The sequence below is a fragment of the Heterodontus francisci genome, chromosome 7 (genome assembly GCF_036365525.1).
Source record: "Heterodontus francisci isolate sHetFra1 chromosome 7, sHetFra1.hap1, whole genome shotgun sequence".
Taxonomy (NCBI): domain Eukaryota; kingdom Metazoa; phylum Chordata; class Chondrichthyes; order Heterodontiformes; family Heterodontidae; genus Heterodontus; species Heterodontus francisci.
Window position 1 is genome coordinate 80,364,214 of NC_090377.1, and position 19,237 is coordinate 80,383,450.

At 42.3% G+C, this 19,237-nt stretch overlaps 1 protein-coding gene across 1 annotated transcript in view; it reads right to left on the minus strand.

The window, feature by feature from the left end:
* ccdc141 (coiled-coil domain containing 141) overlaps positions 1–19,237 on the minus strand; it is a 217,649-nt gene that overhangs the window by 15,075 nt on the left and 183,337 nt on the right. The window contains exons 18-22 of the mRNA XM_068035521.1: positions 18,966–19,106; positions 18,645–18,842; positions 17,267–17,450; positions 3,833–3,972; positions 1,625–1,699 (exon numbers count right to left, since the gene is read on the minus strand). Of these exons, the coding sequence (XP_067891622.1) occupies positions 1,625–1,699; positions 3,833–3,972; positions 17,267–17,450; positions 18,645–18,842; positions 18,966–19,106 (738 nt within the window). The remainder of the gene's footprint in view (positions 1–1,624; positions 1,700–3,832; positions 3,973–17,266; positions 17,451–18,644; positions 18,843–18,965; positions 19,107–19,237) is intronic.

Here is a 19,237-nt window from a genome sequence, read left to right on the forward strand (position 1 = left end):
TCCCTCCATCATAAGGTCAGAAGTGGGGATGTTTACTGATGATTGCACAATGTTCAGCACAATTCGTGACTCCTCAGATACTGCAGCAGCCCATTTAGAAATGCAGCAAGAACGGGACAATAACCAGGCTTGGGCTGGTAGGTAGCAAGTAATATTCGCGCCACACAAGTACCAGGCAATGACTATCTCAAACAAGAGAGAATCCAACCATCTTCCCTTGACATTCAATGGCATTACCATTGCTGAATCCCTACTATCAACATCCTGGGATTACCAATGACCAGAAATTGAACTGGACTAGCCATATAAATACTTTGGTTACATGGGAATTCAGAGGCAAGTAACTCATCTTCTGACTTCCCAAAGCCTGTCCACCATCTACAAGGCACAAGTCAAGAATACTCTTCACTTGCCTGGATGAATGTGGCTCAAACAACACTCAAGAAGCTCGACACCATCCAGGACAAAGCAGCCAACTTGATGGGCACCCCATCCACGACCTTAAACATTCACTCCCTCCACCACTGACGCACAGTGGCAGCACCGTGTACCATCTATGAGATGCATGGCAGCAACTCACCAAGGCTCCTTCAAAAACACCTTCCAAACCCACAACCTCTACCACCGAGAAGGACAAGGGCAGCAGAGGCATAGGAATGCCACCACCTACAAGTTATCCTCCAAGCCACACACCATCCTGATTTGGGACTATATTGCCATTCCTTCACTGTCACTGGATCAAAATCCTGGAACACCGTCCCTAACAGCACTGTGGGATTACCCGCACCAGGTGGACTCCAGTGGTTCAAGAAGGTGGCTCAACCTTCCCAAGGGCAATTAGGGATGGGCATAAATGCAGGCCTTGCCAGTGACGCTCACATCTCATGAAGGATTAAGAAAAATGTTTGTCCTCCTCTGTGTTGCCTCTGCTCAATCTCCCTGGCATGCTGCTGGCTAAGGGGGATGGTAACTATAGCATCCAGGACCGGAAGCATGAGGTCTGATCAGAAACCCTGAAGTCAGAATCAAGGCCTTCACCACTTGCAACACCACTCCCTGTCGACTTCACCAATTTTAAATACAGCAGAAAACTCACAGCACATCTATAAACTCAGACAGAGCCAGTAGAACTCAATCAACAACCAATCTGAAAGTAGTTGATGATCCCGAGACACTACACATGCTACTCTTGAAGGTATCATTATTTATGATTATGATGCTGGAAGCCTCAATACACAAGAAGGTTCCTCGTTTCTGGTGTGGCTTGCCTATCCCTTGCCCTGCTGTACAAGTTTAAAACCTCCCTCATCATCTAACTGATCCTCTGTCAAGAGCACTAGTGCCATTAAATTTCAGGTGAAAATCTTCCCTTCTGTAAAGCATCCATCTTTCCAGAGTTTACTCCAATACCTCAGAAACCTAGAATCCTCACAGCAATAGTTTAGTCTGTATTTCTGGAGTAACTTTGACATTATAAGGGGTAGGCTAAAACATTGTCTCTTGAATGGAACTAAGAAAAATGGAATAAATGCATTATTTCCTACATTGTGACACAATAACTGATAATTTTCCTAGCTACTAATAATCAATTTCTGAATTACTTTTCTGACAAATTTATATTTACCTGTTTTTCCTTATGAACATTTCTTGTTTCACCTGATTTGCTTGAATTTTCTGTTGGTTTTGCTGCAGCTTCAGCCTGTTCGACATTGAAATGCAGAATGTCAGCACACTGTAAGCTATGCTAAAATATGTTAATTAAAGGCACTCAGCTATCGTTTGCAGGATGCTTCCTTTGACTCGGCTCAGTTCTGGAACAGATGGCATTTTTGCTACTTGGTGTGCAAACATCCTAATGTCACCCATTTAGTTTTTTCTTGCAATAGATTGACTTACTTCAAGAATTTAACTTTTTTGGAGGAAACACTGAAGGTATTGCAATAATGACATCATATAGACATGCTTAAAATTGAACTAAGTGATTTGTATTAGCTTTACAAAAAATAGTTCCCTCAAATGTAAGGGTGAGAAAACCATGGAATTTACTTACGTATTTGAGTTTTGGGCATTTTAATATGATTTTGCATTTTGTTCCCCCAAATTCTTCCAAACCAGAAATTGTAATATCTTTACAGCATTGGTACAGTATTGAGGTATTTTTATTTGATCTTTCATTTGGTAATGTAGAAGAATATCATTTTCATGTAGAGACAGTAAAGATCAACCAAAAATATTGCAAAATAATGTTAATTTCTGCTGGGCCAGAACCATATGTAAAAATAATATGTACTGTAATGAGTTCTTTTATATTGTCCAATGCAACATAAATGAAATGCGTGGAGTCCAGTTGGTTGAAGATCTCAGACAGGTTTATTTACAGCTAACAAGTATACACAGTACAGAGCAAACTATTTACAGAACCTTACTGTGGGTGTTACAGTTGCAGAGTGACTCTGGCTCTGAGTCACATGACTGCATTTTGGTATTTGGCTCATTAGCATACTAAGATCTTAAAGGGACATCAAGCTTAAAGGCAATCATACAACATGTACAAATACATGTATAGAATGAATTATGCCTCAAAGGTACAAGTAAGCCTATTCCAATATGATTTCCTTATTTCTATTATAATTACAACTCCGTAGTTAAACCAGTCAATATTAACTGTTAAAAAATTCTCTATCAAAGAGTAATCAATCACAAACTTGATTTAGTACTTGAAAGTACAACATTCTTAATACCTGAATGCTGTACATTCAAACTCAATAAAGGATTCCCACGCCTGACTGTAGTGTGAAAGTGTTGACCTATCACCTCCTTTAGCATTTTAACATAACTAGATTCCTTTGCTGTTTAAATTCAGTTAGCAATTTCTAAAAATCCCAGATAACTGAAGAAACAATTCATTGTTGAAACTATAATTGAATAATATTGGACTCTGCTTGCCCCGTATTACAGAATTGAGGATAGCAGGGTAATAAAGGTCATGATCTGTGGTCTCTTCTTTCAGATCAAACTATCTATCCTCAATTCCTTGTAACAACACCAACAAGAACAACTTGCATTTTTCTTTATTACGTTGCTTTAAAGTCATAAAACATCCCAAGGCACTTCACAGGAGAGTTATCAAACAAAATTGGACCCTATAGCCACATAAGGAAATATTAGGCACCAACTTGGTTGAAGAGGTAGGTTTTAAGGAGCGTCTTAAAGGAAGAGACAGAGGTAGAGAGATGGCGAGTTTTAGGGACAGAATTCCAGAACTTTGGGCCTAGGCAATTGAAGCACAGCCTCCAAGGATGCAACGATTAAAATTGGTGATGTGCAAGAGGACAGAAATTGGAGGAGCACAAAGATCTAGGAGGTTTGTAGGACTAGAGGATGTTGCAGAGATAAGGAGGAGTGATGCCATGGAGGGATTTTAAAACAAGATTGAGAATTTTAAAATTGACATGTTGCAGGACTGGTATGCAATGCAGATCAGTGACAACAGGGGTGATGTGTGCACCGGAACTTGGTGCGAGTTGGGGTATGGGCTGCAGATTTTTGGAAGAGCTTAAACTTATGTAGGGAAGAAGATGGGAGGCCGGTCAAGAGAGCATTGAAATAATCAAGCTTGGAGGTAACAAAGCTATGGATGAGGGTTTCAGCAGCAGATGAATTGAGGCAGGGGAGGAAACCTGTCTCAGTCGATACCAGATGTTGGACAAATTTAGGACAGTGGAGGGGTAAAGATAGTACTGGTTGTCAGGTAGTGCTGGGTGTCGCTGCCATACATGTGGAACCTGTACAGTTATCCATTATTATAAAAAATAAAACTGAAAATTAATACCTGAATAGTTTTTGTGCTTACCACATTATGAAGTTTTGACTCAAGCTCTCTTAATCCATTGCACAGTTCCTTTATTGATTCCAGGATTTCATTGTGTTTTGTTACCAATTTCGTTGCAAGGTTCTTTGCCTCTTCAGGACCTTTACATGTGAATATAGACATAAAGCCAGTGTTGCCTTTCAGATTAAAGGAAGACAAATCTAACTCTATTCTCAAATACACATTCCCCAACTGCAGGTAGTTTTTATTTACTAAGTATAGTACAATGGATAGGGTACTTGCTTAATCTTTGAATTACAGGTGGTGAATACCAATACTTCATCTCATAAAATAAAATGTAAATATCTCTGCGTCAACCACAGGCATTATCATGCATCTGCATGTACAATAAAAGCTTACTGTCAAAATGGTAATTACAAGCTAATTAAGGCTAAAACAACATCCTCTTATAATCTGAAGTCACTGATCTGTAAGAAGTATTATGATTAAGGTCACTTTGAACAGAAAAATGAGGCCAAAGTCATAGATATCTAACTGCATTAATGGTTATTCCAATGTATTTTCAAAGGGGGATTTTCAGGCACTTGAAGCAAATCAAGTCAGAAGTGTATTGTCTTTCTGAACGTTTGGCGGAATAATATTCATAGAAAAGCACAAGTTTCATATGCTCTGCATGGCTCTTGAAATTTCAACTTAGTAGATAACACCACTGAAAAGTAGCAAGCAGCTATGTAATCATCCTTGGCAAATTGTTTACTGATAAAATATGCTTAACCCTTAAAATGCTAGTTGGTTAACCCAGCTGTTTGTACAAAAGTCTAAGAGTTGAAGCGCATTCAAAACTTTGCACAGAACTTTTTGAAGAAGTAATAAATACGGATCAAATGTACATTTCTCCCATGTTCAAAATGTTTGATTTGTATTATTTTAGTCAGTTACCATGTTGGAAAATAAGGGGTACTAAACTTACTACATCCTTAAAACATTCCCGTAATTACTCCTGGCACACAATCAGGAAGAATATATGTACACTCCATTTCCAGGCATGGCGAGAATTAAAATAGACATTATCTCAGGATTCCCTGGATACCCTGGAAGGGCATATCTGAGCCCGTGGCTGGCAGTAGGTGCAAGCCTTCATAAGCAATGAAATGAAGTGAAAGAGACTGCTCCAAGATGTCTCACCTCACAACACTGCGTTCGGTCGTGGGACAACAAACGCAAGAGCATCCATAAAAGCTGGCACTAAGGCTTGCGACAAGTCCCTCCTCAGACAGGGGCCCCAGGAGCAAATCAAAGCTAGAAACTAGCTGCAGGCAGGTCTTAATTTTTTATTCCTCGGCATGGTTCCGAGTCCAGCAGAAGCCTGCAGTTGTATTCCTGTTTCTGTCTCCCGTTCCAGTGTAAGGCTATGGCAGGGTATAGGGTGTGTGTGTGCGCTTAATGGTCTCGGAAATTTGGGTAATCTATACTCTTCACAGGTGCAGATCACCTCAAGCGCCCAGTGAGGGGGTTATGGGAGGAAGAGTCACACAGCAAAATCAGCAGTCATATGTCTAACACAGTTGGTTGCTTCTTCATGCAGATATAGAAAGTTTTACCCAAGCAACCTGTATCTTTAAAGTGTTATGGAGTCTTCTTGTGTAAACGGAGTTCTGTGCAGCTGTGTTTGAGAGAAGGTCCCTGATATGAAGCTGGGGATTTCCAAGTTAAACCTAGGTTAATTAAAACAGTCTTGTGACTGAGGAAAAAACAGTTTTTTTTAACCAGATACACGTGACTGGCAGTTTTTAGTTTCAGTTTCTCAAGAAGTCTCGACAGGGTGTTAAGCCAGCGAAGGGAAAAGCTGTGTGAGTTTTGTCAATAAAACACCAAAGAGTGTGTTAAGCCAGGAAAAGGCTGTGTGGTTTTCACAAGAAGCCAGTGATAGAGCTGGTTGTTGATTGTTTTTAAAAGAGTTTTCCAAGGCTGCTGAACTGGAAAAAACTGGGAGCTGTTGATTTTAGAAGGACAGACCCTTTGAATTGGAACCTGTTTCCTAGTAGCTGACCTTTTGAGAACAAAAGTTGCTAATGTTGTCTTCAGCGATTGAAAATTTATGAGCGGAGCCACACCATCAGGATAGTAGTGGGAAAGGCTGCAGTGGTTCGAGTGGCGACAAGACTGGCCCGTTAAAGAAAAGACTGCATCATTCACTATCGACAGGACATCATTACTTCCATATCCGCATCCTGGAGGATCGGATTTAAAATCCACCTGAGGAAGATCCCGCTTTGTTGTGCTGTGATCAGCGGACTGTAAGGACTTTCCTTAATGCATCTGCGAATTAACAGCAGTGGTTAGCACTGCAGCCTCACAGCTCCAGCGACCCGGGTTCAATCCTGGGTACTGCCTGTGTGGAGTTTGCAAGTTCTCCCTGTGTCTGCGTGGGTTTTCTCCGGGTGCTCCGGTTTCCTCCCACATGCCAAAGACTTGCAGGTTGATAGGTAAATTGGCCATTAGAAATTGTCCCTAGTACAGGTAGGTGGTAGGGAAATATAGGGACAGGTGGGGATGCGGTAGGAATATGGAATTAGTGTAGGATTAGCATAAATGGGTGGTTGATGGTCGGCACAGACTCGGTGGGCCGAAGGGCCTGTTTCTCTGCTCCTCTGAAGGTGCTGACTCTAAACTAAACTTAACGTGTAACCTTTAAGATATATCCATTGATCGTGATTTAACTGTTAGTTCATGTTTAATTTATGTTGGTTTTGGTTTGCATGTTAAAGTAAAATTTATAAGAGTGAAACCTTGTCCATTTGATTTTTGGATTCCTGAATTGGGGTCAGACGGTGGATTAGATTCTTTTGCTTTGTTGGTGGTCCTTGGGGATCATAGCAAAAGCTAATTGTTTATCCTTCGAATGAGTAACTGGAAGGCAAACTCTGGGATTATCTTGGCACTTAAGTACTGTAATTAATACTGTAGAAAGGGTAGATAGAATAACTATTAATCAGATAACTTGGAAAGAAACAAGCAAAAACAGAGTATAATAGTTACATTACAACCACTAATGGTGGCACGTTGTTCAACCTTGCCCGTCTAAAAGCGAAGACCAAAGTACGGAAAGTCCTAATCAGGGAACTCCTCTTTGCTGATGATGCTGCATTAACATCTCACACTGAAGAGTGTCTGCAGAGACTCATCAACAGGTTTGCGGCTGCCTGCAATGAATTTGGCCTAACCATCAGCCTCAAGAAAACGAACATCATGGGACAGGACGTCAGAAATGCTCCATCCATCAATATCGGGAACCACACTCTGGAAGTGGTTCAAGAGTTCACCTACCTAGGCTCAACTATCACCAGTAACCTGTCTCTTGATGCAGAATTAAACAAGCGCATGGGAAAGGCTTCCTCTGCTATGTCCAGACTGGCCAAGAGAGTGTGGGAAAATGGTGCACTGACACAGAACACAAAAGTCCAAGTATATCAAGCCTGTGTCCTCAGTACCTTGCTCTACGGCAGCGAGGCCCAGACAACGTACGTCAGCCAAGAGCGATCTCTCAATTCATTCCATCTTCGCTGCCTCCGGAGAATCCTTGGCATCAGGTGGCAGGACCGTATCTCCAACACAGAAGTCCTCGAGGCGGTCAACATCCCCAGCATATACACCCTACTAAGCCAGTGGCGCCTGAGATGGCTTGGCCATGTGAGCCGCATGGAAGATGGCAGGATCCCCAAGGACACATTGTACAGCGAGCTCGTCACTGGTAACAGACCCACCGACCGTCTATGTCTCCGCTTTAAAGACGTCTGCAAACGCGACATGAAGTCCTGTGACATTGATCACAAGTCGTGGGAGTCAGTTGCCAGCAATCGCCAGAGCTGGCGGGCAATCATAAAGGCGGGGCTAAAGCGTGGCGCGTCGAAGAGACTTAGCAGTTGGCAGGAAAAAAGACAGAAGCGCAAGGAGAGAGCCAACTGTGTAACAGCCCCGACAACCAATTTTATCTGCAGCACCTGTGGAAGAGTCTGTCACTCTAGAATTGGCCTTTATAGCCACTCCAGGCGCTGCTTCACAAACCACTGACCACCTCCAGGCGCTTACCCATTGTCTCTCGAGACAAGGAGGCCAAAGAGAGACAACCACTGACGCTAGCTGTCAGAATATTTGTGTAAACGTAGACAATACTTCAATTGCAGGCAGTTTAAACATGCTGCGTTTTGTAGTAGTTAAATAGATAACTGCACCGTTACCATTTACTTGTGAGATCTGACTAGATTACTAATGAGATCTATTCATTCACTGCATCTCTAAAATAAAAAAAACAAATTGGAGCAGATTTTCCTGCAGCTGTGACTGAGTGTAATGAATCACCAGGGCACAGAAAATAAAAGAATATCGAATGGGAAGGAATGAGCACTCTTCATGGAATCCTCCCAATTTTCTGTCCTTATCAATCATTGATAAGGCCATCTCGGATAACTTCCTTGTAATACTCTCCATCCACATCCCCTTCCATGTCCAAACGCTACCTCCTTCTGTATCCACCCCTGGAAAAAACTAGCCCCCAATTCACTTACAACTGCACTTTCAAAACCCCAACTGTCTAGCCTTTGGCCCTTCTTTCACCACAACATTTCTGCAGCTACTGATTTGCTCAACCGCACCCACACCCCATCTTTGATGCCCTAGTCCCCAGTAAAACCATTGTTCTCTGTCATCATGGCTGTTCCCCTGGTATTGCTGTCATCTCCGTTCCTTTAAGGCCAAGGGATGCAGACTTGAATGGATATGGTAGACAACTGCCATTCATCACCAGATCTGTCTGGATCAGGTCCTGCTCTCGTCTGCTAAAATTGCTAAATATTCCAGGATTATCCTGGAATGCAAAGATTCGCTACTGCAAATTGTCTTCTTAAACCCCTCTCCCATCTCCTCCACTCTTACCTCAAGTAATAAGTGCGAGGACCTCATGGATTTCTTTGTCACTAAGACTGAGATTATCCAATCAGCTGCCTCTGCCACTACCCTCCTTTCTACTAGCTCAATGGGCCAAACTTCCTCTAAAGTTACCCCCTGCCCTAGCCCTGAACTTGCATCTTTCTCTAGTTTCTCTCCTATGTCTTCTCTGAGCTCCTATTGTCCATGAGATCCACCTCCTGTCCTCGACCCTCTTCCTACTAAACTACTGAGCACCCAACTTCCTTCTTGGTCCCCATGTTAGCTGATATTGTTAACAGTTCGAGCTGTTCAAGTACTGTCGCCCGCTCCTTTAAATCTGCCATCATCACTCCTCTCCTCAAAAAATAATTCTTGGTCCCATGGTACTGTCCATGTCCAATCTCCCCTTCCTCTCCAAAGTCCTTGAATGTGATATAACCTCCCAAATTCGTGACCATCTTTCCTGGAATTCTATGTCTGGTTTCCAGCCCAGTCACAGTACTGTAACTGCTCTTATCAATGTCACAAATGACATACTATGTGACTGTGGCAAAGGTAAACTATCCCTCTTCGTCCTTCTTGACCTGTCTGCAGCCTTTGATATAGTTGACTGCACCATCCTCCTCCAACGCCTCTCCAATGTCATCTAGCTGGGTGGGACTGCACTCGCCTGGTTCCATCGTTATCTAACTAATCATAGAGTCATAGAGAGATACAGCACTGAAACAGGCCCTTTAGCCCACCGAGTCTGTGCCGACCAACAACCACCCATTTATACTAATCCTACATTAATCCCATATTCCCTACCACATCCCCACCATTCTCCTACCACCTACCTACTCTAGGGGCAATTTACAATGGCCAATTTACCTATCAGCCTGCAGGTCTTTGGCTGTGGGAGGAAACCGGAGCACCCGGCGGAAACCCACGCGGTCACAGGGAGAACTTGCATACTCCGCACAGGCAGTACCCAGAACTGAACCCAGGTCGCTGGAGCTGTGAGGCTGCGGTGCTAACCACTGCGCCACCCAAATCATAACCAGAGTATTAATCATAACCAGAGTATTACTTGCAATGGCTTCTCTTCCCACTCCCGCACTGTTACCTCTAGGAATCTATCCTTAGACCCTTCCTATTTCTCATCTTCATGCCTCCCCTTGGCGTCATCATCCGAAAACACAGTGTTAGTTTTGACATATATGCTGATGACACCCAGGTCTACCTCACCACAACCTCTCTTGACTCCTCCACTGTTGCTAAGTTATCAGACTGCTTGTCTGACATCCAGTAGTGAATGAGCAGAAATCTCTTCCAATTCAACATTGAGAAGACCAAAGCTATTGTCTTTAGTCCCCAATGCAAACTAAATTCCATAGCTACTGACTCCTTCCCTCTCCCTGGCGACTATCTGAGGCTGAACCAGATCAATCGCAACCGTGATGTCATATTTGACCCCAAGATGAGTTTCCAATTGCATATCCATCACTAAGACCATCTATTTCCACCTCCATAACATTGCCTGATTCTGCCCCATCCATGCCTTTGTTACCTCTAATCTTGACTAATCCAATACACTCCTGGCTGGCCTCCCACATCTACCCTCCGTAAACTTGACATCATCCATAACACTGGTGGATGTGTCCTTACTTGCACCAAGTACTGTTCGCCTATCACCCCTGTGCTTGCTAACCCACACTGACACCCAATGAAACAATGCCTCAATTTTAAAACTCCCATTCTTGTTTTTAAGTCCCTCCATGGCCTTAGTCCTCCCTATCTCTGTAATCTCCTCCAACCCACGACCTTCCAAGATATCTGCGCTCAGCCAATTCCAGCCACTTGAACTTCCCCAATTTTAATTGCTTCACCATTGGCGGCCGTGCCTTCAACTGCCTCGGCCCTAAGCACTGGAACTCCCTCCCTAAATTGCTGTAGCTCACACTTTTCTTTCCTCCTTTAAGACACTCCTTAAAACCTACTTCTTTGATCAAGCTTTTGGCTATTTACCCTGATATCAGGGTAAATCAGGACATCACTGCAGGAGTTCCTCAGGGTAGTGTCCTAGGCCCAACCATCTTCAGCTGCTTCATCAATGACCTTCCTTCAATCATAAGGTCAGAAGTGGGGATGTTCGCGGATGATTGCACAATGTTCTGCACCATTCGTGACTCCTCAGATACTGAAACAGTCCATGTAGAAATGCAGCAAGACCTGGACAATATCCAGGCTTGGGCTGCTAAGTGCCAAGTAACATTTGCGCCACACAAGTGCCAGGCATTGACCATCTCCAACAAGAGAGAATCTAACCATCTCCCCTTGACATTCAATGGCATTATCATTGCTGAATCCCCCACTATCAACATCCTAGGGGCTACCATTGACCAGAAACTGAACTGGAGTCGTCAGATAAATACCGTGGCTACAAGAGCAGGTCAGAGGCTAGGAATCCTGCGGCGAGTAACTCACCTCCTGATTCCCCAAAGCCTGTCCACCATCTACAAGGCACAAGTCAGGAGTGTGATGGAATACTCTCCACTTACCTGGATGGGTGCAGCTCCAACAACACTCAAGAAGCTCAACACCATCCAGAACAAAGCAGCCCGCTTGATTTACACACCATCCACAAACATTCACTCCCTCCACCACTGACGCACAGTGGCAGCAGTGTGTACCATCTACAAGATGCACTGCAGCAATGCACCAAGGAACCTTAGACAGCACCTTCCAAACCCGCGACCTCTACCACCTCGAAGGACAAGAGCAGCAGATGCATGGGAACATCACCACCTGCAAGTTCCCGTCCAAGTCACACACCATCCTGACTTGGAACTATATCGCCATTACTTCACTGTCGCTGGGTCAAAATCCTGGAACTCCCTTCCTAACAACACTGTGGGTGTACCTACCTCACATGGACTGCAGCGGTTCAAGAAGGCAGCTCACCAACACCTTCTCAAGGGCAATTAGGGGTGGGCAATAAATGCTGGCATAACCAATGATGCCCACATCCCATGAATGAATCAAAATAAAATTGCCTAATGTGGTTCAGTATCAAATGTTACTTCATAACACTACTGTCAAGCGCCTTGGGACATTTTATTACTTTAAAGACACTATATAAATACAAGTTGTTGTTGTTGTCCATTTACATTAGCAGATTGAAAATTAGCAGGTTCCCTTACAAGTGTTTGCTCTTCCCTCCTCCAATTCTAAATCTTAAAGCTGTGTAGAAAAATATATTGCCAAGTAGAACACGGTCAGCATGACAGGATAATTTTGTGGCAAGACACATATGTCCTCTTAAATCATGGTGACAAATGAGACTACATAGCATTTCTTTACAAGAGAAATTCCTCCAGCCTGCCTGGTTGATCCAGTGTCGATGTATCCGTACATTACAAAGAACAAAGAACAAAGAAAATTACAGCACAGGAACAGGCCCTTCGGCCTGTGCCGATCCAGATCCTCTACCTAAACATGTCGCCTATTTTCTAAGGGTCTGTATCTCTTTGCTTCCTGCCCATTCATGTATCTGTCAAGATACATCTTAAAAGACGCTATCGTGCCCGCGTCTACCACCTCCGCTGGCAACGCGTTCCAGGCACCCACCACCCTCTGCGTAAAGAACTTTCCACGCATATCCCCCCTAAACTTTTCCCCTCTCACTTTGAACTCATGACGCCCAGTAATTGAATCCCCCACTCTGGGAAAAAGCTTCTTGCTGTCCACCCTGTCTATACCTCTCATGATTTTGTACACCTCAATCAGGTCCCCCCTCAACCTCCGTCTTTCTAACGAAAATAATCCTAATCTACTCAACCTCTCTTCATAGCTAGCGCCCTCCATACCAGGCAACATCCTGGTGAACCTCCTCTGCACCCTCTCCAAAGCATCTACATCCGTTTGGTAATGTGGCGACCAGAACTGCACGCAGTATTCCAAATGTGGCCGAACCAAAGTCTTATACAACTGTAACATGACCTGCCAACCCTTGTACTCAATACCCCGTCCGATGAAGGAAAGCATGCCGTATGCCTTCTTGACCACTCTATTTGACCTGCGTTGCCACCTTCAGGGAACAATGGACCTGAACACCCAAATCTCTCTGTACATCAATTTTCCCCAGGACTTTTCCATTTACTGTATAATTAACCTTGCAAATTAAATATTTTGAAAGGTTCTATGGTTATATGGTTATGTATCTGAAACAGCAATGAGTTGATGTCTCTAAGTAGACACCCAGTGCGGTCGCTACTGGTCTGGTGTTTCTGCAGGCCGTGTCTTGGTTCAGTGTTGAGCTTGCTCCCACAGTAAGTCGAACTTTCTGAGGTGTTGCTGTCAGATTGAGGGAGGGGGTTTGTGCTCTGATTCCCATGTCGCTGGTAGTCGCCATTTCTATTTGATTTTTTTGTGGGATGTGGGCATTGCTGGCAAAGCCAGCATTTATTGCCCATCCCTAATCGCCCTGGAGAAGGTGGTGGCGAGTCACTTCTTGAACTACTGCAGTCTATGTGGTGTTGGTACACCCACAGTGCTGTTCGGAAGGGAGTTCCAGGATTTTGACCCAGCTGCAGTGAAGGAATGGTGATAGAGTTCCAAGTCAGGATGGTGTGTGGCTTGGAGTGGAACTTGGTGTTCCCATGCATCTGCTGCCCTTGTCCTTCTAGGTGGTGGAGGTTGCAGGTTTGGAAGGTGTTGTCAAAGGAGCCTTGGTGAGTTGCTGCAGTACATCTTGTAGATGGTACACACTGCTATCACTATGCGTCAGTGGTGGAGGGAGTGAATGTTGAAGGTGGTGGATGGGGTGCCAATCAAGGGGGCTGCTTTGCCCTGGACTGTGTCGAGCTTCCTAAGTGTTGTTGGAGTTGCACTCGTCCAGGAAGTAGAGAGTATTCCATCACACTCCTGAGGTGTAGAGCAAGTGAGAGACCTTGCAGTGAATGTCCACAGATCCCTGAGGTAGCAGGACAGGTCGATAAGGTAGTTAAGAAGGTATATGGAGTCCTTTCCTTCATTAACTTGAGTACTGTGTGCAGTTCTGATCACCTAATTACAGAAAGGATGTAATTGCACAAGAGAGGGTACAGAGGAGATTTACAAGGATATTGCTGGGACTGGAAAAATGCAGCTATGAGGTAAGATTGAATAGGCTGGGATTGTTCTCCTTGGAGCAGAGGATGCTGTGGGGAGATTTGATTGAAATGTACAAAATTGGGAGGGGCCTGAATAGAATGGATGTGAAGGGCCTATTTACCTTAGCAGAGAGGTCAGTGACTAGGGGGCGTAGATTTAATGTGATTGGTAGAAATATTAAAGGGGAGATGAAGAAATAATTTTTCACCCAGATGGTAGTGGGGGTCTGGAACTGACTACCTGAAAGGATGGTAGAGAAACCTTCAACTCATTTAAAAGGTTCCTGGATATGCACCTCAAGTGCTGTAACCTGCAGGGCTACAGCCCAAATGCTGGAAGGTGGGATTAGGCTGGGTGCCTCATTTTTCGGCTGGCGCAGACATGATGGGCCAAGTGGCCTCTTTCTGTGCTGTAAACCTTCGATGATTCTAATATGATATGGAACCGCAACCTTGTAAGTCAGAAATTCCTACCAATAAATAGCAGTGAGTTTCGAATATCAAGAATAATAACAGGTTTGTAAGCCAAGCTGCTGGATCATAGTCACTGGGCACAAGGATAAGTGCAATTATTCCTTTGCAATGGATATCCTCGATGGTGGAAAGAATTCCAAATGTAGAAACGTAGACCCCAAAGATCCATGGGGTTAATTTATACTGGCATTGCAATCTAGAGGCAGCATTTCTGGCCAATGATTCTCTCCAGGCTGACTCCACCATCAATGTTGGGTCAGCTCATTTTCATATCCTTTGGCATTGACTAAGCACAATTCCCATGTAACACAGAAAGATTTTGCTTCAATCAATGGAAATTTCAGATCCAGGTTTTAAAGAGCCTTAACTGCTTGAAGATTTCAGCAGAAAACTGGTGAAACAGTAGGTAGCGGTGCTGGAAGAGGCACTCAAAGTAGGGATCAGGGCATTGCAAGCAGCACATTCCTATATTTCTAAATTAACCGCACTTCAAAAGTAAGTCATTGGCTGTAGATACCTTTGAGATGCCCTGAAGTTGTGAAATGTGGTAGATAAATGCAAGTATTTATTTTTTCTTTAAGGAAGCAGTAAATCGCAAAGTTTGAATGAGGTTGACCTAAAAATTCTCCAGGATGAAATGTGACAAAGGAGAGAAACAATGCTATATACTTGTGGGAAGCAACTGCAAATAAGCATCAAGTGGGCCAAGTGAGGGAAATAACAATAGCACCCCTCTCACCCACAGAACAGTGGATGAGTAGAGCAAGAAGTTCAATAACCTGAGGGGGGCCAGGTAACACATCAGTCACTCTTTCTTTACCTCCATGGGCAATAACACTGTTGTGTTCATTCACTAAAATTAATAGCTGCACAAGTTATTCTTCACACTGTATGGCTCAATGGTTCACTAACTCAGGGTTTGGCAACGTATGTACTGGTACACCTTTAAGTTGGTGTGGTTACATTTTCAGTACATCTTTCTAGAGAGGAATTGATGAAACATACCACGTGACTGAGTCTCATCTCAGTATGCTGCTGACACCAAATGCACCAGACATATACAGATGTTCTCTTGCAATGTAATGCCATGCTACTACCCTCAATAAAGGAACCCACTATTTAAGTGTTAACTGACCGCTGATGGGTGGTTAGTGCCTTGATGTCCGAAGTCTTAGTAAGCACAAGGAAAAGAAAACACAACATGTGGTGCCATTTTTCCGAACAGTAATTACTTGCAGAACTGTCAAATCCTCCATTATTGGAACAACTATGGTATAGGCAAACTTGCACTAACTGCTCTCTTGCTCATAACTATTGGGAACCTCAGGTCTTCCTCTCAATAACAGACCTGACACCTCATAAAGCAGCAGCCCTGGGGTGCCGTGTGGCTGAACATAATAGGGAAAGAGATCTGAGAGGGCCAGTACAAGGGTATCACTTCAAAACCAACTCCCACAAAAATTTCTGGCCCTCTCATCTTTGGGATTGTAGGCCCTGACCCCAGGCTGGAATCTCAGGTGGATCCCATTTCTTTTGTTTGCATCCAGGTATGCTTGATGAAACCAGCTGTTTTTGCACTGATCATACGCCAGTTTATGACTGAGGGCCTAGGATGGAGACTCCTAAGTGAGGGAATCTCCATCCCAAGCCTCATCTATCCTTACACCATCAACTTTGTAGGGGTTAGAGAAGGAACTCACCCACAAAGGTATACAGAAAATTCTGCTTCAAGATTGGGACCCAGCTATCTGGGTCCAGCTGAGTTTATGGGTGCTCCAATGGTCTCCCACTGTGGATTTTCAGGGCCCATGTACTCAGTCATTTACAGAACTTCAGATACATCATAAAATGAAACAGAGAACCTCAGAGGCCTATCACTTTTACTGCAGTTAATGGTTTAATCTCATCTTCACTCTTTTTCATAGAAGGTACTGAATGAAGTTTGTCTCTTACTGCTTCATTCTGATTATTTGGTAGACAAATGGATACATTTTCTCACAGCACAAATCATAAATCTTAACTTAAAACAAAGGATACTTTACTATTCATTCTGGTATTCTCCAGTTTGATTAAATCATCACAAGTTCCTGTGAAAATTGCTCCTTTCATACCATAAATCAATTGATAATTGTGTTCAGCTACATTATTGTTGAAAATAAGTAATAAATCTGATGTTACCAAGTAATTACCATTGTTCATAATGCTTTCCAATGGTATTGATAAATACATAAATAGTTAACAGAATTCTCAACAGTAATAAATATGGAGCTGTCTGAATTAGTTAGTTGTTATGGAAAAGTATTCAACAACAACAGCTTGCAATTAAATAGTGCCTCTAACATAGAAAAATCATACCAAGATATTTCACAGTGATGTAATAAAAAAAGGATGCTGAACTTTTAAACAACTATAAAAATTGTCAAACTAAGACCAGATGATGCAATGGGTTAAACCCTAATCTTTCACCTCTAGAACTTGGGTTCAACTAGATTGAGGGGATGAAAGTTTATTTAGTCTGTTGTAAGGACCTTTTTTGACATGAGCTTGGGCAGAGCCAATTCAGCTCATTCTTGGTATGGGACCATAGCAAATAACCTTTTTCTTAATTGCAACTGGTTGGCAATATCACACAGAGAGGCCATAAGACAGCTGGTGTATCTAGTTGCATCTTGTAAATATACACACTGGAGTATTAGGATGTCTTCTTTCTGCAGCTGGGGTTGAGGCCTATTGTTGGAGCACAGTGGAAAAAAGAACGTTGTTGAGACAGAGTACTCTGCATTTAACCATTCTAGACGAACTTGGAATGCTTGCAAAGTGCCCAAAATGGCAATCATTCCATGCTCCTGCATGAACATTGCTTAGTTCGCAAAAGTCTTAAAATACAATAATTAGCTCTAACCGTATAGTTGCATTGCCAGTTCTGTGATTTGCTGGATTCTCTCCTCTTGTTGTGGTACGGTCGGCCACACAAACTTTTCAAACTGCTTGTAGAGAATTCCAACTGCTTCCTTTGTCTTGCACTCAGCAGAATACTTCCCAACTCTAACAACTGTACCACTTGCATCTTCGCACCAAAAGTGACTCTGAAATGTATATTGTAAATAAGCAAATGGTCAGCTCTTGATATATTTAATAGTGCATGCATATAAAAAAATTCTGAAATTGAAACATTACTGCTATCATTTTGTGTCTCTAGAAAATTGATTCTATCTATCACGGTTGGAATACTAAAAGGCCATTTAACACATCAAGCCCTTGCCTTCCACAGACCTTGAACAATATTCTATTTGAAATTCTCTCTCACTTCTCTATCTTACTGAGAGGAGGCATATGAGCGGTATTATTTTAGATGTCACCACATCCAACATAAAAGTATAGTGAGGGGCTACTGTGCTTTAATTAGGTTTTTGATCTAATAATCTGAGTACATCTGAAATCATCTTGATGATAATAGCTTCAATTTGTCTTTACAGATGCACTCAATGAATAGTCAACAATCACATTCAAACCTTTTCCCTTATTTAGTTTTGTTAATGGACATACAATCCATCATTTACAATAAAATTCACTTAATTGGGCCAGATCCCTTTGAATGGCATCTTTCTTTTTTATATCCATCAAATTGCCATGTGTGCCATGAATATATTTTATAATGTACAAATAGGGAACTACTCTGATATAAGTTCCTGCCCCATGCATTTCATCTTTCATCTTGAGGAAAAAGACCTTAAGGGATAAAAAGGTATAGCACAGTAGTAATAGAAATGAAATAGAGAAAGAATGGAAACATTCAACATATAAATTTGTGCCTAGAGATAAGTGAAGATCTTCCCAGACCAAACCCAGAGAAAACAAAACACTTAGCTGGTGCCACTTCCTGTGTTTCAAGTACCATATGAAAATATGGTTCATCTCCAGTGCTAACACTGGTGCATGAAATATAATATTAGGACCTGTGTACTAATCAGAACCTGGGTTCAGTGATACTCAGTTTTTTTTGTTACATCTCCCGTATTCATACATGCATGGTTTCAGTTGAGGGTTTTAATTGTATTTAATATTTTAAAAACTATGTTTTTAAAATGATTGCTCAGCTTTTTCATTTCCCACAGATCTCATGAGCAGAAAGCAGCTGTGGAATGAATAACAGTCTAGCAACTTGATAATAAAGTTGGTGATATTCAACCAAGATAACCATCTTTTCGGCGCTATTGCTCCTAAGGCAAAAATTAAATTAGGCCTAAATGCGTACCTGTAATATAATCTGCATTACCTACCTCTTCCATAGCCTGCTGCAATTGCATAGTCATGTCCAAGCTTTGTTTGTATTCCCCCACTGTCTTGTCAAGTTCATTCACCTGTTTCTGTAACTCATTCAGGGATTCTTCAAGTACATTTACTTCTGCTCTGGGGATATGCTTTTCTAGTACTGTAGTGGCTTTTGTCATATACTGAATCATTTTCTTTTTGAATATCTTTTAACACAGAAAACACGACATAAACTCAGGTATCTGTGTATGTAACAAACAAAGAGTTAGTTACACCAAATGATTAAGTGCAGTGGTTAAAAACTAACAAAAATAGGCTCACAGTGTTACCTCAATCTTTTCAGTACATATTTCAACTTGCTGGGCTTGATTTCTGACAGCTTTCAGATTGTGGAATTTCTCATTTTTCTTCAGGTAACTAAATTTCAAGTTGTTAAACTTCTTCTTGAGTTCTTTATAGGATTCCTTTAACTAAATATATATATTTTTTACAGGATTATTATCCATTTATCAAATAAACTGTAAAATTGAACTTCAAAGAATTAGATTGAAATAAACCTGATACAATCAGGGAAATGATAATTGAGTACATTATAAATATG